The sequence below is a fragment of the Epinephelus moara genome, chromosome 12, assembly GCF_006386435.1.
Source record: "Epinephelus moara isolate mb chromosome 12, YSFRI_EMoa_1.0, whole genome shotgun sequence".
Lineage (NCBI taxonomy): Eukaryota > Metazoa > Chordata > Actinopteri > Perciformes > Serranidae > Epinephelus > Epinephelus moara.
In genome coordinates this window covers 21830076-21847261 of record NC_065517.1, presented here as the reverse complement: position 1 = coordinate 21847261, position 17186 = coordinate 21830076, and the positions used below count along the sequence as shown (strand labels likewise).

At 41.3% G+C, this 17186-nt stretch overlaps 1 protein-coding gene across 4 annotated transcripts; it reads left to right on the top strand.

Annotated features, from left to right (window-relative positions):
* The first annotated feature begins 173 nt into the window (after window positions 1-173).
* On the top strand, window positions 174-10846 carry rnf8 (ring finger protein 8, E3 ubiquitin protein ligase). Of its 4 annotated transcripts, none has more exons than XM_050058559.1 (10): window positions 174-400; window positions 624-752; window positions 2405-2853; window positions 3036-3243; window positions 4465-4527; window positions 4631-4720; window positions 4809-4916; window positions 5041-5245; window positions 5468-5503; window positions 10423-10846. In XM_050058559.1, exons 1-10 carry the CDS (start codon window positions 275-277, stop codon window positions 10629-10631), a joined length of 1623 nt encoding a protein of 540 aa, XP_049914516.1. In that variant the 5' UTR covers window positions 174-274; the 3' UTR covers window positions 10632-10846. The 4 variants fall into 4 exon arrangements, with proteins under 4 accessions (XP_049914516.1, XP_049914515.1, XP_049914518.1 ...); XM_050058558.1 differs by having other exon boundaries at window positions 10420-10846; XM_050058561.1 differs by having other exon boundaries at window positions 5041-5252; window positions 10423-10560.
* The last annotated feature ends 6340 nt before the right edge of the window (window positions 10847-17186 follow it).

Here is a 17186-nt window from a genome sequence, read left to right as displayed (position 1 = left end):
TTTTCCTATTTTTTTAAACCAAAAGTTAAGACTCAGTGGCTTAATGTTGCTAATTTCAATATTTTTTTTTAAATAATATTAATATTGATGTGCACCGAGTGAGTGATTGGTTCAACTCAACTGACGCTTTTATTTTGAAAACAAACCAAATGTTTTCCGGTTTCGTCGTGTCACTCTCCATCTTGACACCGTAGTGCAACGTTAGCTATGGAGCAACAACACAGTTAGAGCTGTGTTTTTATGTCACATTAGCCACTGACAGAATGAGCTAAAGATGGACACGTTGACGACAGACTCGTCTGCGGCCGAGGAGGAGGATGAATGTTCAGACTCAGAGGTTTTATGTTTGATGAGAGTCGGGAGAAATTCAGACTGGCTCCGCTTGTACGAAAACACTGAGGTGCAGAATGCTAATGCTAACTAGCTTGCTACACTTGCCACATATTAACACCAAAACTTGCTCAAGTTCACGGTAGATTCAGATTTCTCACATTAAATATATTCCTTATTCTTTGTTACATGTTTAGTGTTCTTTTATATGTTGTTATAAATGTTTTAATGAGCTAAAGGCTGCACAGTGGAAAGCTAACTGACTGTTGGACATGTTTGTTTTGGCTGTGCAGATCACTGTAGGACGTGGAGTGGATGTAACCCACCAGCTGTTGTCTCCAACATGTCCTCTGATGATCTCCAGACTGCACTGTATTTTCAAACAAAGGGAAGATGGCCAGTGGACGGTGACAGACAGGAAGGTAATGTAACAATCTCTATTATAATTTACATTTTTGTGATATTTCTATACAAATAAATAAGTATTCTCTGGTAAGAAACCCATAAAAGACTTAAAACCTGAACACATAAAACAATATAGAGACTTGATAAAGCATGAGAAAGGACCTCGCTCTTGTAAATGTTGTCTTATGTGATGTCATAGACAGAAGCTTGAGATTTTGCAAACCAGTAACATCAGCATGTGTGGAGAATACTGTTGCTGCACAAGCTTAGATTAAAAGAATACAGCATACACAGGCAAAATTTTCCTCATAAGAATCTGTATGTGTAAGCCACAACATTAAGACCACTGACAGAGGAAGTGAATTACATCATCTGGTCATAATACAATGTTCTGCTGGGAAACCCCTGGGTTCTGCCATTCATATGGATGCCACTTGGCACGCACCACCCACCCAAACACCATTGCAAGCCAAGTACACCCTCTCATGACAATGGCACTTCTCAATGTTAGTGTTCCCCCTAGCAGGACAATGCACCATGCCACACTGTAAAAATTGCTCAGGAAAGGCTCAAGAAACATGACAAAGAGCTCAAGGCGTCAACCTGGCCTCCAAATTCCCCACATCCCAATCAGATTTAGCATCTGTGGGATGAGACGCTACCCCAGATTTCACAGGTTCATACCTAAACAGGTTGGAGGCCCCACTGTGGATCAGTTTTGGCTCTGACCTGTTGAGGCATGGACACAGGATCTCTGTGGGTGTCCTGTGGTGTTTGGCACCAGGGCGTTGGCAACAGATCCTTTGAGTCCCGTTGGTTGCAAGGTGGGGTACTGTCAGGTCCCACGGATGATTGATCAGATTTGGATCTGGGGAATTTAGAAGCCAAGTCAGTGCCTTGTGCTCCCATCATACATTTGTACTCTGATTGAACAGAGATCTGACTGTACCTGTAATCTGAGATCAGAGATCAGATTTGGATCTGAGGAATTTAGAGGCCATCCATCCAGATACATCCACCGCAGTCTTTTTAATACCCAAAAAATAGGTTTACTGGTGCACAAAGTATTCTAGGGCTGTAAATAACAACATTTGCCATCATTGAATAATCGGTAGGTTCTTTTTTTTACTCCTTTAGCTTATAAAATAAGGGTTGTGAGGTGGATCTGGGGAATTTAGATGAGCTCCCTTCATACATTTGTACTTTGATTGAACAGAGATCTGACTGTACCTATAGCCTGAGATCTCGAGAGTTAATTTTGTTGTGTGTTCCTAGTGCACGGGCTGAGCTGGGGGAAAAAAAGTTTTATGTGCTCTTCTCCTCTCCCTAACCTTCAAAAAAGCGTTAAAAGTACATGAATTGTTCTCTCTGCCTGATTGTAAAGCTCTCATAAGTACAAGGATGAATGAATCGGTTGGTTCTTGTCATTGTGCGTAGGTGTTCCAATATTTAGTCACACAGAATCATTGAAATAAAAGCACAGTTAAATTAATAACTGTCTGACAGTATTATTCAAAGCAACTTTACTTTTTTTGTAAAGTTAGAATACATGGATGAGCTGTTGTTTGACTGCATTAGATTTTACAGGTGTACCTAATAAAGTGGTTACTGAGTGTATGTTCTTGATAGCTGCAGCTGTAAAAGACAGTGTTGCATTTTTTACCCTCAGAGTCTCAACGGTGTGTGGGTGAATGGAAACCGCATACCTGCTGAAGAGGCCCATCAGCTGAGGCTGGGAGACTCCATACAGCTCGGGGTCCCTGTCATTGGAACCAAAGTGGAGTTCGACTACATCCTCGTCCAGCGGCCCCTCAAAGACATTAAACTCTACCTGACAAAGGGACACAAAGAGGGGGCTAAAGCTGCCCACGTTCCCAAGAAGTCTAAGAGGAAGTTGACGGTTGAAGAGGTTGAGCCGTCCACCTCGAAGCCCAAGCTGTACCGCTGCTCCTCTGCAGACAAGTCGTTTGCAAAGCCCTGCCCACTGTCACCGGTGAAACGCCAGCAGAGGCTCAGTCACACCCAGCCAGAGGAGACTGGATCCAGCAGACAAGTCCGGGAAGTAGACCGGCCCTCAGATGGCTCTAGTGTTCTGTGTGACCTGGACAACTTGCAGATGTAAGCCCCAGTCTGTGCCCCACATTCACAGAGCCAAGCATCAGGTTTTCAAAAGATACAGCCATCGCAGTTTTTTAAATACCCAAAAGAATGTTTGCTGGATCACAAAGTATTTTACAGCTGTTAATAACCTTTTTTTTTTCATCACTGAACCCCTAAGTTTTATTCACTTGTGTTTTTAGGTACAGCCAGAACATCCTGATGCTGAGGGAGCAAGTGGACGACACCCAGAGGCAGGTCGCCTCGCTGGGCGGAGAGCCCCAGCAGGCAGACCCGCTCAGAGAGGAGCACGTCAGGGAGCTGCAGGGTCAGCTGGAGGCACTCAGAGCCAAAATGCACCGGATGGAGACCTTAGAGAAGTCGTTTAGTGAAACCAAGAGGCAGCTGGAGGTGAGAGGTTTGCATTGTGCATTGTGTTTAGTAAAGGGATAGTTCAGGATTTTCTGAAGTAGAGTTGTTGGAGGTCCATATCCATAGTTAGTGTATTATCTACAGTAAATGTCAGTTAGCAGTTTAGAGAAGCAGGCAGAAGTACTGGCACAGAAGCTAAGCAGTGTACTGCTGTGGATAGTGTTTGCAGCAAAACATAGTTAAGCCACCTAAAAAAGTCAATATCAGTTTAAGTGTATGGTATATTTAGACAATTTTCATGGATTTACCTTGCCATCAGACAGCGATTTGTGACTCAAGGCTGAAGCGTCACATCCATCTATGCTCTCTTCAAAGCCATTAAACTCCTTTAACAACAGTAGTAATTTTACCGTGCAGAACACAGGAGTTGCTGGTCTACCGCTGCCTCAATTGGTTAGTGTCTTTGTGTTATTGTGTGACTTTGCTAAATCCAAACTAACCCTTTAAAACGCTGAAGTCCTACAATAGCACAAACAAGCTAACCTACGGAGGCAGAGGTAGACCAGCAGCTCCTGTGGTCTCTGAGGTGAAATGTTTTTGTCAAAGGAGTCTGGTCGCTTTGAAGAGAGCATAGATATCAGGTTCAGTTCCCCGTCAGAAAGTGCTGTCCGATAGCCAGGTAAAGCTATAATCATATTTAGTTAGTAGCAGTTTATTTCGAACATGTAAATAGCCAATGAACAAAATAGTCATACAGTCATCCACACATCTTATCCAAAAAAATAATCTCATTTTTATATCCTTATCCAATCATGACAGATATGTTTTGCTTGGATAAGGATATAAAGATGAGATTATTTGAATTATATTTGAATAAGGTATAGATATATTATATATGATTGATATATATTCTAAGCATAGCGTACACTTAAATTTATATTAATGGTTTACCTTTTGGTAAGTGGCTAAAATATGTTTAGCTGCTTCCCCCATCCACAGCAGTTCATTGCATAGCTTCTGTGCCAATACTCCTGTCTGCTTCTCCAAACAGGATGCATGGCGACCACCTTCTGCTGTATGTAAATCACTGAGTATGAATATCTATCTCATGTAAACCCATATCAAAAATTCTGTCCCTTTAATGACATATAAGCTCACTATTACACACTAGTAAAGGTGGCACTGGTGTCTTTTTTGTAATGTTTGCATGATGAGACAAAATACTCTATTTAATAAAAGTGTCACTTTCTGTGTATGTAGGCGGAGAAAACGCAGCAACAAGAGGAGCTTTTAAAGAAACAGTTGGATGAGGCCTTGCATGAGGTACGTAGCATAAAACTGGAGCTTGAATTTATTGTGACACCACTAATACCAGCAACCATTGTTTTTTAATCTGTCAAACTGTTTTGGTTTTTTTTGGTTTTAGCAAAAGAAAGTAATAGATGAACTCGCCCTTTCTCGGAAAGGCTTTGAAGAGGTACTCTTGGCCAAAAACAAAGAGCTCGAAGTGACAAAGGTATGACTGTATTTAAGCATGCTTTTCGCATAGTTTGGCATGGCTGTTAACAAAGCTTAATATATTTATTATTGGTTTGTTTTTGCAGGAGGAGAAAGAAAAGGCTCGGGCCCAAAAAGAGGAAGTAGTTACACAAGTGACTGAAGTTCTGGAGAACGAGCTTCAGTGCATCATCTGCTCCGAGCTCTTCATTGAGGTAGGATTAGGAGTCAATTTAGACTGTAATTTACAACTTGTGTTTTCTCTTTGAGCTGCTTCAGAAGATTTCACACTTGTACAGTTAAATCAAACTTTTAAATCTGTATCAATATCGTCTACAGGCTGTCATCCTGAACTGCGCCCACAGCTTCTGCAGTTACTGCATCAAGCAGTGGCGCAAAAAGAAAGATGAGTGTCCCATCTGCCGACAGAGCATCCTCTCCCAGACCCGCTGCCTGGCCCTGGACAACTGCATTGACAGCATGGTGGAAAACCTGAGCCTGGACATGAAGTCGAGGCGGCAGACCCTCATCACTGAGAGGAAAGGTGAGAGGTGCGTCACCATCAACAATATCATTAGTATCCATACAGTTAGAGAAGTATAATTTTTGCTGTTTGTAAAGAGAAACATGAACGGGACATTTAACTGAAGGACAAAAAACAAAGTCAACTGGGCCAAGATGTTAAGTAATAGATAATAAGACCCAGTTTTTAAATAATGATTAATGTATAACACACTGAGCTCAAAGTAAGCTTTCTTTGTTTCAGAAAAGCAACCTTGTGATCGTGATGTCATCCGCTCAGGTCAGTGGACAGCCTTGAAATATGTTGGGGGTGTGTTAAAGTGAGAACAGGAATCTGTTATGATGGTGTATTTTAAAGCACAGGTCATGGGACTCATCCATGCAGTGCAGACTGGAAATAATCTTACTGCAGTGTCGCCTCTTACATGTGTTTCTGAGGTTCTTTCAGGTCATATGTTGGGTTAATTGGTATTGCCTCTTCATATCATTATGTTGCACAGAGTTCTCCTTTAAAAAACTACCTTGGTTTACATTTCTTGTGTCTGATAATAAAGTGAAATCCAATCAAGTAAGGAAGTTATAACAAGTAAAACGGAACCAAATCTCTCCCAGTTGGAGGTCTAAAATGTGCAAAATGGGATTTTCTGTTGCTAGAATTTTTTCAATCAAAACTATAACAAAAGACAGAGCAATGCTGTCATTGCAGTAATTTCCTACCTTGTAGGATTTCTTTAAAATTCATTGTTGAGGAGGTTTTTACAGGTAGCTGATTTATCCTTAACGGCCTCCTCCTCTCTGAAACAGATAGACCCGGTGACTTAAACCGGTAAAAACACTGAATAAGTTAGTTTCACATTAAAAATCAGTGTTTCTCCAATGCTGCATTGCTCCTCACTGACGGGCTGCTAGCCCAGTTCTTGCTAATGTGTGATCAGCTTGTTTCTCTGATAACTTAACATCCAGATGCTCAAGAGGTTTTTACCTGGAGCCAAATCATCTGCAGAGGTCTCTTCCTCTCCAAAACAAACTGACCTGATGATTTACACTGGTAAAACACTGAATAAAGTAGTTTCACATTAAAAATCAGCGTTTCTCCAGTGCTGTTTGGCACGCCAGCGGCTGGGGCCAAGCTGCAGCTAATGTCTGCTCAGCTTGTTTCTCTGATAACTTAAGATCCAGACGCTCAAGAGGTTTTTACCAGAAGCCCAATCACCTGTAGAGGTCTCTTACTCTCCAAAACAAACAGACCTGATTATTTAAACCGGTAAAAACACTGAACAAAGCAGTTTCACATTAAAAATCAGCATTTCTTCAATGCTGTTTGGCACGCCACGGGCTAGGACCAAGCTAACATGTGCTCAAAACAAATAGACCCGATGATTCAAACTGGTAAAAACACTGAATAAAGTAGTTTCACATTAAAAATCAGTGTTTCTTCAATGCTGTTCGGCACGGCCAAGGGCTGGAGCCGAGCTGTGGCTAACATTTGCTTAGCTTGTTTCTCTGATTAACTTAAGATCCAGATATCTGATAACTTAAAATCCTTCATCCGTCAAACATATAGTTGAAAAGGATCAAAATCTAAAAGGTGTGTCATAACAATGTGTCTGAAAACTGAATTAAAAAGTCAATTAATGACAGTCCCTGGCAGACAACAATAAGCCTGACGGATGCACAAGGAGTATGATGCCAATGACAGGCGATGCCAGTCAAATGACACAGACTCCTTGACACAGTGTCCTTGATTAAATTAACAGATTACTCTGGGTTAGAACATTGTTGGAAATGTTTGGGATAATGTAAGCACACAACTCAACAATATATAAAATTGGTGTTGTCAGGAAATGTGGCTAAATCAGTTTCAATTTCTTTTGCTTTTCTAGTTAATGAAATACTGTTATCACCCCACCTCACCCTCACACCTGCAGCAGTTACATGGACATTATGTTTCTAAGGGTTTGTGATGAATTACATGTTTATCTCCCTCAAATATCCGTTACAGAACCACACATCAATCTACAGTACGTGACAGTGACATAGTGCTCACACTCATGCACAAGCTGCCACATGGATGACCCATACAACATTAATATCTGCCTGGCAGCGCACTTACTAGCGATGGTGTGCAGTGCCACATTCATCAGATGAAGTGACTGGAGAGCCTTGGCATGTCTGGGCGAGCTCGGTGACTAATGTACCTCTCACTCTCAGCAGTAACGGCGAAGGTGTCCTTGAGCAAAGTGCTCGACCCTCAGCTGCTGCGTGAAAGAAATGTGGTTCTTCAAGGTGTTTAGAGAGTATTTACACTCACTGCCTCTGCCTGTCTCGGCTTAATAGATGATTTTAAAACGCACTCGTTGGTGGAGTGTGGGAAGAGAGGGTAGGAGCTGGTGGTGCAGAGTGTGGAGCACAGGGAAGATTTCAAACACAAGGTGGCAGCACCATGAGGCTCATTCATGTCTTGTCTTTCATTTGTGTGATTTTATTTTAGAAATGGTGAAATTACAGGTAAAATAAAACATAATTCAACTTAAAAAGCTAAAAGTCAGTATGCAGCATTGGAAAAAATCAATAAACAAAGATGGAGAAATAACATGCATGTGCAAATATGACAAAGTTACTCATCAGAAGACACAGAATGCTTGAATTGTAAGTAATTAGATAAGTAAACTTTATTTTCACTATTCCTTTCGCAACCATGATTACAACAGGTTTGACAAATATGCATAAAAGAACAATAGCATAAAATAATTACAGGGTCAAACATACAGAATTAAAAGACACTACATCAAGTGGGCCACTTCAAAAAATGACTGAACCCAAATGAAAGGAGGCTGGAGCACTCGATAAAATTGCAGAGCTTTTAATAAGGTGCAAACAGACTGACTCAGCGCTACTGCGTCTTCTTCAGAGTCAAACCTGAAGTTTGTCTGTTTGACTCTGAAGAAGACGCAGTAGCATCAAAACGTCCCACTTGATGTAGTGTCTACTATTTTGTCCTGTGCTGTGAGCACCGATCCAGTTTTTTTGGCTGAAGCTCAAGAGTGCCTTTCTTTGATATAGAATTAAAACTTAATACAAACAATATAAAACAACCAAGGTTTGTAAAGAGATTCAGATGGTATGAAAAGCATGTTCGTCTTGAGCCTTGACCCTGGAGCTTGTAACGGAATCTGGTTGCCAGACTTGACATGTCTGGAAACCAAATGTTTGTCGCCTACTCTGAATTTGTTTAGAAAGGGAAAACACATTTTGTTTTCTCAACGCTGCAATATGATTTCTCATCAAAAACAGCAAGCACCGTGGTGTGACTGATCGCGGCCTTAATACACATGTTGGTCGTTCCTGACTCTCAAAACCTAGCAGGTAACTTTGATTTTAAAAGTCCAGTGTGTTGGATTTAGTGACATCTAGTGGTGAGGTTGCAGATTGCAACCAGCTGAAACTTCTGTGTGTTAAGCATGTAGGAGAGCTATGGTGGCCGACGTGAAAACACAAATAGTCCTATCTAGAGCTAGTGTCAGGTTTGTCCATTTTGGGCTACTGTAGAAACAAGATGGCAGAATCTATGGGAAAGGACCCGCTCTGTATGTAGATATAAATGGCTCATTCTAAGGTAGCTAAAACACAGCGATTCTTAGTTTGATGGGATTATAACCTAATAAAAACATAATTAGGATTATTAGATACCATTTCTGCCAATAGATGCCCCTAAATTTTCTACACTGCATCTTTACACTGCACTACACTGCCTACCTGTGTCTTTTAGTATTGATTTTAAGGTTCTCTTACTTGTTTATAAGCTTTAACTGACCTCGCCCATCATTTAATGTTCTAGCCAGATCACTCAGGTTCTCCACTGCTTTACTTTTAAATGTTCCTCATGTGTCCCATAAAAGTACTGGTGAGAGCGCTTTCTGTTTTTACGCCCCTAAATTGTGAAATTCGCTACCTCTGGATCTTCTTAATCTGGCTTTTTATGTGGAGTAACATTACAGCCTTGATTTTTAAGCATTTTTAACCATTGGTTTTTACCTACTTTCACCTCTCCTGATCATTTTTATTCTGTTTTATTTATTTATTTATTTACTTTTAATATTTAGTTTTAATCATCTGTTTTATTAGTTTGTTCTCTTTTGGTTGGTTAACTTTTTTAATATTTGATTGTCTGTGTCATTCCAATTTTCCATGTGAAAAGGTGCTATATATATAAAATTAAGTTGAGTTTGTCACAATACACAAATCACAATGACTTTGAAGCTGAAAGATATCACGTGTTTTCCCCCTATAGATTAAAAAAGTGTGATAGAGGTGATATTCTGTGTTTTTCCTATTGTCATCAAATCCCATAATACAACCAAAACCAACTAACTGATTAGCCAACAAAGCTAACAAAGCCTAGTTTATTTTGTGTCGATTCCATTGATTCAATGCTGCTGTAAATCACTAGAGCACCATATGTGTATTCATCCACAGCTGAAAATAGTCCCCAACAAACACACAGGTTACTCCTGTGTGAGTAACTTTTGCTGAAAAGTACAGTGTGCAGCCTCTTTAAAAATGGAAACTCCATTTTTGTGACCCAGTTTTTAAAAATGTATGTCTTCACTGGGATCAAATGGGTTTTGGGCTGAGAACCACACAGTGTTGGGAAGTCAAAAAAAAATATTAACAGACAGACTGATGTATTGTTGGTTTTAATCCCTTTGGATTTTGCTGACGATAACAAAAATGTAGAATAATGTTTTGTTTTTTAAGTCATGTAAAGCAATGGCTCTCAACCAGGGCCTTGTGGACCCACGGACATCCTTGAGGGAGTTACAGGAGGTCCCCTGAAACATGGGGAATAGTTTATTTTCACTTTTTAATTGTCACTACAGAAGTGAGCCAGTGTGAGTAAGAGCTATAAGAGTGACTGTTCTGACCATAGGTTTCACTTCCTCCATGGAAAACTGAAGAATTTTGGTCTGAATCATATCTCACAACCAAAATATTTTTAGATGAAAGTCCCTGGAGTCAGATCACATCAAATGGGTGCCCGTGACCTAATCTGTATCCATGTCAGGGCCCTTGACATAAGAAAGGTTGAGAACCACTGATGTAAAAGAGTTGAAAGTGGCTCAGAGGGAAGATGGTACTCTTTCAAACATCTGTAATCAGAAACTCTCACAGTTTTTCTTCTTCTGTGTTTTCCAGCAGCTGACTCCGCTCAGGTGATGGTGATCCACGACGACGACAGCAGCAGGAGCAGCAGAAGCAGCAGCGACAGCGACGGCAGCATGGTGTCCATATACAGCACCCTGAGCTCTGTGGTCTCCGTGGACACGGACAGCAGCATCCACTTAGACTCCAGTCCGCCCTACAGTGGCTACTCTGATGAAAGTCCTGATGAGTTAGAGGATTATTAGCGCTTCTCTCCCGCAGGCTGTGATGTACATTGGACTTTTTTTGGTGTTGATGTTTGCATTTTCTTCGGATTGTTCCAGGATGATGGTATGCAAAGTTTGGTCTCATCGTGAGTCTGGTAACCAGATTCAGCGAGGGTTTATGTTTTACTTTTTTGTAAAATGATTAGTTGACTTTCTTCATTTTCAACAAAAGGAATAAAGTTTCTTCCTATGCACTCTCACAGTCACATGTTGACTTTGTCCAAGCAAGTTCCAGAGTAAGAATAGTTGATAATAAGTGTGAATGCTAAGCTAAGGGGTGTTAGCATTTAGCTCCTAGCATTGCTGTACCTGAGTACGGCCTCACGGAGCTGCTAGTAAATGGTAAATGGACGGCACTTATATAGCGGTTTTCTAGTCTTCTGACCACTCAGACGACTATTTTTGCACTATTTTACTCCACGTCACATTCAACAATTCACACATGATCACACTCTGGTGACCGAGGCTACCATATATGGTGCCACCTGCTACTCAGCAACCATTCCCACACACACACACACTGCTGGGACAGCCACTGGGAGTAATTTAGGGTTCAGTATCTTGCCCAACAAGCGAACTGGAGGAGCTGGGGATCGAATTGCTGATCTTCTGATTAGCAGATGACTGGCTCTACCTCTGAGCCACAGCTGCCCATTATAGCTGTAGGCCAGGGATACTCATTTTGCTTTGCCCGGGGGCCACTGTTGCAGAATTACAGGAAGCCAAGAGCAATATTAATCAGTAAATTAATTTCCTGTTTTCAACCTTTCAACATTTGCAGTCCTTGCTCATCTTTGCCAAGAGGCAAATCCAGTCCTATAGGTCAGGTGTAGGCAGGGGTGTTCCCTGGATTTGGGAACATTTGGGGGTTTGGCCTGAACTTGGAGGTCTTGGGGATCCTTCCTTGACACACAAGCTCTATTTTCATGCTGTTTTGTGCATTCTGCCACCTTATTTACACTCAAAGTACAAAAAAAAATCCTATTGTAAATCAGCAAATTAGATATGGCCACAAGTTGAGTATCACTGCTGTAGACCACTGGTTCCCAACTGGTCCAGATTTCTCCTTAGTCAGTAGTTCAAGGTCCACACAGTTAAATACATTCAGTGACATACTTAGATGTGGACATGTCCTCAAGCTTGTTTGCTGTCTCTGTCAAGTACCTGTCCATAAGTAACTCACTCTAAGATAGGAAAGGCCACTTCAAAATAAATTATGTGTGCTGGAATTTTACTTCACTTTAAAATAAAGTGTGTTTTTTACAAAGTTGACACATTTGCAAGTCACTTATGGTCTATTCACGATGGACTTGCGACCCAGCGGTTGGGAACCACTGCTGTAGACTCTTAGATGCTCATACATTATCACAGAGCATTTTCTTGGCTTTCCGTCAGCCATTTGTTTCATTTTATTTTCAATAGAAATAAACGTATAAACTTAAAACTTGCTCAAGACAGGTCATCCATCACTGCATACACCAGGTTAATAGTTTTATTATATTAAATAGCTATTATTAGTGTTGTTCATTGTGTGCCTGCCTAACTAAAATATGCCAGAATATTGGCGTGGTGCTCTTATCCATTATTTGTTTGGACTTCTGTTAACCTACAGTAGGAACAACCTGCCAAGTCTCATGTTTAAACATCCCCCTCCTAGTGGGGGCGGTGGTGTGTCTTCCTCAAGCTCAGGTCCCTCTAGCAGAGGCCTGGGAGTTTGAGGGTTCTGTGCATGATGATTTCTTTTTTTAAATAGACATCTGTGTGAGACAAAAGAACCATAATGTGAAGACGCTATAATTCCTGAAACATGGCCAAACACTTTATATTGTTGTTAGTTTATGTTTTATTAAGTGATGCGCTGTTTTCTGTTCATCCACACACCCATTTGGGAGTTGCCTCTCCTGGAGCACGAGCTCTGCTGAAAGGCTCCTGGGCCGAGCATTAATCACTCCCACTGGCAACACTCCAGAGTTTACCTCATATCTCACTGGTCCTGACTCACATAAACACATAACCGAATGTTTTCACCTCACAACATAATGGGAGACACTTTACCTAAAGTCCACTTGTAAGCAAACATTTTAAGCTTGTTTAGCTTTTATTTTTTATGTAAGTGTCATTACAAATTTAGTAAATGGTATCACTTTTAAAAAAGGGTGTCATTTATGCAATGCTATATAAGTTATAAAATAAAATCTATGAGATCATCAGTAACTTCAACACTATCACACATTTAGATCTGCATGTTCACAGTTCTACCAGAGTGGGCGTCACTTTTAAAAATAGATGTTTCATCTTGGAAGGAAACTTTGTTTTGCAAAGTCCTCCCATCTTTTGGTAACTACACGCATGCTGCGTTGCCTAGCAACTAATGCAACAGCTCCTTGGGCGCTGAAAGCAAATGGAAGTGTGATGGCACCGGCCTCAACGGTGAGGTGAAGCACTTAGTCTGCATACTGTGGAGGGAGGAGAGCGTCGGTGCTGCCTTTGTCTGTAAATGTTGTGTTTGTGCTCCTGCAGCAGAGGACAGCCGAGTCTGACTGTGCCGTAAATAATCAGCGGATGTGTTCAATACTCCAATATCCATATGAAACACCCTGCACTCACTGAGACGTATGAGCCAATATCCTTCTGTCAGGTTATTTATTGGCTCTCTGTTAAAGAGTGCTCTGAATTCACAGTGTCATATTTAAACATTCAATGCTTTTTATTTTGTAATCAGGTCATAGGAGAATTATGAAACAGTAAAAGTCTGAAACAGAGAGTTTAAAGGTTATTTATGTTTATAAGCAGCTGTTTCTTTTTAATCAAAGATGTTACGGTGTCACAGTAGGAGAAGACCAGCTGTAGAAACTAAAATGAATGATGGATGAATGCTATTTATCTGCTTCAATTTCAGGGTCCTAGTTATGGTTTCCTCAAAATAAAATCAGTTGCACAAAACACCCTTAAGTCTTCTCCTTAAGGTGTCCTTAAAATGTTCACTTAGGTATTTAAGGGTTCTCCTGGTCTTGGGTTTATACTTAAGGAGTCCCTAGAACGTTGCAAAAAAGACCTTAACTTGTAGTGAAGATGACTATTTTTTCTTTATTTTGACACTTCTTTTCCTCACTTACCTCACTTCCTTTCCTTTAACCCTTTGTTAACTCCTTAACCTGATTGAGTTCACCTGTACCCTGAACACACCATTTCCCTTACTCTTTCTTCATCGTCAAATGGGGCGGCAGTGGTAAGCAGTTTTTCTCTTTAGTTTATCCTGTTTATGATTAGTTTAACTCAGCATAATTTACCCTTATTAAGATGGAGATTTGTTTAATTTGACTAAAGTTGTAATTTTGTATTTGTTTCTTTCAGATTCAAGTTCTTCAGTTTGAGATAAATCTTTGTGTGCTAAAGGAAAGTTTCAGTGGTTGTGCATTCTGACCAGTGCCCATGATGGTAGACCTCTACCCCTCGTTCCTCCTCCTTCTTAACACAACCAATGCAAGGTAAAAAAAAAAAAAAAAGAAGAAAAAAACTTAAGGTACCTCTGACTCTCTCTATCTTAACTGCAACATGACCGAGTTTATGGTGATAAAATAAAAAACCTACCACACCTTGAGGAAAGTGGCCTGAGGAACATGACAAAAAGCTCAAGGTGTCGACCTGGCCTCCGAATCTCTCACACACCAATCTGACTGAACATCTTGGGACGTGCTGGTGTCCCACCTCACACCTGACAGGTGTCAAATGATCCGAAGCCAGCACCCCGGTGCCAGACACCACAGGACACCTTCCAGAGGTCATGTTCCTTGACATGTCAGAGACGAGTCCGATCCAGGGAGGCCCCACCGTGGACACCTCCAAGGTACCAGCACGTGTAGCTACTGAAGTCACAGTGTTCATGTCCTTGTTGTTTTTATGTTGTTGCTGTTTTTGTGAGAATGCAGAGATTATATTCTGTAATTATGAAACAGGCACATGATTGGTGTTTTTTTTAGGCTGATTCCACAATTTTTGACATGTAACCAAGATAAATAACTAACACACTAAGCGAAATGAATAAAGAAAGCCCAAATAAAGGGAAAACGAAACAAAAACACTCATTCACAAACCTTCAACAAAGACGCAAATATATCAGAAATAATAAAAAGCGACTAAATACAAACATTTATAAACTATCTAAACCTCTGCACCCTCAAGTCCTTATAATTCAATCCATGTCTACTTCTAAGTAAACTAAAGTAACTAAATATTATTTACAGGTCCTGCCCCCAAAACTGAGGGCAGAGGTTCATTTAACAGTCACACTTAAATTCCTAAATAACTCATAATTCATCAACAAATCGTCAAAATGATCACGTTAACAATTTGCTTGGAAAGCACGCTGCTGATAGATGAGCTAATACAAAATAAAATTAACAGATAGTGCAGAAGTGCATTATGGCTCTAATCTTATGTTTGTCCCCCATTTTCTATGTAGCTCTCCCATTTGACCCACAATGTATGTCCACCTAATTTTAGGATAAATGAAGTGTTCACCAACTGCAATCATTTTGTGGTCCAAATTTCTGGACAGGGTACCATTGCAGGGCTTCGGACTCATGACCTCAGTATTTATGTAATTCTGGATGTGGCCCTGTGTGTAATAAGTACAAAATTACATTCATCTTCTCCATGAAAATTTCTATTCTTTTATCTTTTTACATACAAATATCAGCTACTTTTTTAAAGAAAGAAAAAATTCAGGACATATTTCATTTTTTTCCCACTCAGTGTTAAATAATGTTTGACAGCTGAATCATGCCGCCTCATGCCAAGACAATGAGTTGCCGAGCTTATCAGTGAACTTGCACACTTCTCGTTTGGTGCAGATTCAGGGACACCCTAACACCGTGATTCATCCCCACACTGACTCTACCCAGAGAGCGCTGCCTGGAACAGCAGCTCACAGAGGGAGTGTGCCTCCTGTGCTGTGGATGGCTGATGTCACGCCAGTCCATTAAAGCTGGAGTACGAGGGAAGCGTGTGTCTGTCAGGCCCTATTACATGACGGCGACAGTGATGGACTGCCTCGGGGCTACAGTTGGAGCCTCTCCGTCCAACCCTCCATCTGACTCTTGGAGCAACCTTATGAAGTCAGTAACAGAACATCTCTCTCACACATACACACACGGGAAACACAGTCAGTTTCTGCTGCATCATGTAGTTACAGCCCTAACACAAAATATTATATCATTAAAGTCTTAACATGAACATCTAAGTGCATTCTCCCATATTCATACAGATATATTGTGGGGCATCTTGCAGAAAAGCACGGTGCAAATCTACGCTACAGCCATGACTCACAATGCAACACATCTTTTAATAAACAAACACATTTCCCTCATCACAACCATATGTATGTCTGATTTTCTGCATTATTTGCAACAGTCAGGACTCTCTTCAGGTGGTACTGAGTGATTTCTACCTACCCATTTTAGCTGTGTACCTGCTTTGTGTTGTTGTTGTAAGAAAGATGGACTCAGTCCAGTATGCAACGGCCCAGGGTCCATATCCGTGGTCCATCTGCCAGCTTTGTTGAATCCAAGTGTTCCTCACAGCGTGATCAGGCTGAACACTGCAGCAGCTCCAGCACACAGCCTCCTGCAGCACTGATGTCACACAGACCTGAAAACACACTCTCTCAGCCCTTATATCAATGTTCTCATTTTGGTCCAACTGTTAAGATATGACTGTAATTGAATACTAATTAGGCAGTTTAATCTTAATTGTGTGGTCTTCCCCAGGAGCCTCTCTTTTATTCCTGTGTTAAATAATTGATAGATAACAGTGCATTTAAAGTGATTTTTTATCTTGTGTTTATAGTGCCTGTGGGGAAGTTGAGCATTATGGTCATGGCTATGTAAGACATGCATCTTTACTCTAATATGTTTTCTACAACAATGCACAATTACTGTTTAATGATATGGTAATTTCTTTCATGTAGATAGCACATTACATCATACATACATTGTTATGTGCTGTATATAACACTCCTCCGAGAACCGTCACCTTATCGTGGTGGAGGAGTTTGAGTGCCCTAATGACCTTAGGAGCTGTGCTGTCGGGGGCATTTCACTCCTGGTAGGGTTTCCCATGGCAGATTGGTTCTGGGCGAAGGGTCAGACAAAGAACGGTTCAGAAGACCCTTCATGATGGAAGATAACAAGAGTTGGTGTACCCGGCCCGGAGGGTTACCGGGGCCCCGCCCTGGAGCCAGGCCTGAGGCTGGGGCCCGTGGGCGAGCGCCTGGTGGCCAGGCCTTCGCCCATGGGGTCCGGCCGGGCCCAGCCTGAACCGGCTACATGGGCTCGTCCCCCTGCAGGCCCACCACCCGCAGAGGGATCCAGAAGGGTTCGGTGCAGTGTGGATCGGGCAGCAGACCAAGGCGGGGGCCTTGGCGGTCCGATCCTCGGCTACAGAAGTTGGCTCTTGGGACATGGAATGTCACCTCTCTGGCGGGGAAGGAGCCGGAGCTTGTGGAAGAGGTTGAGCACTACCGGCTAGATATAG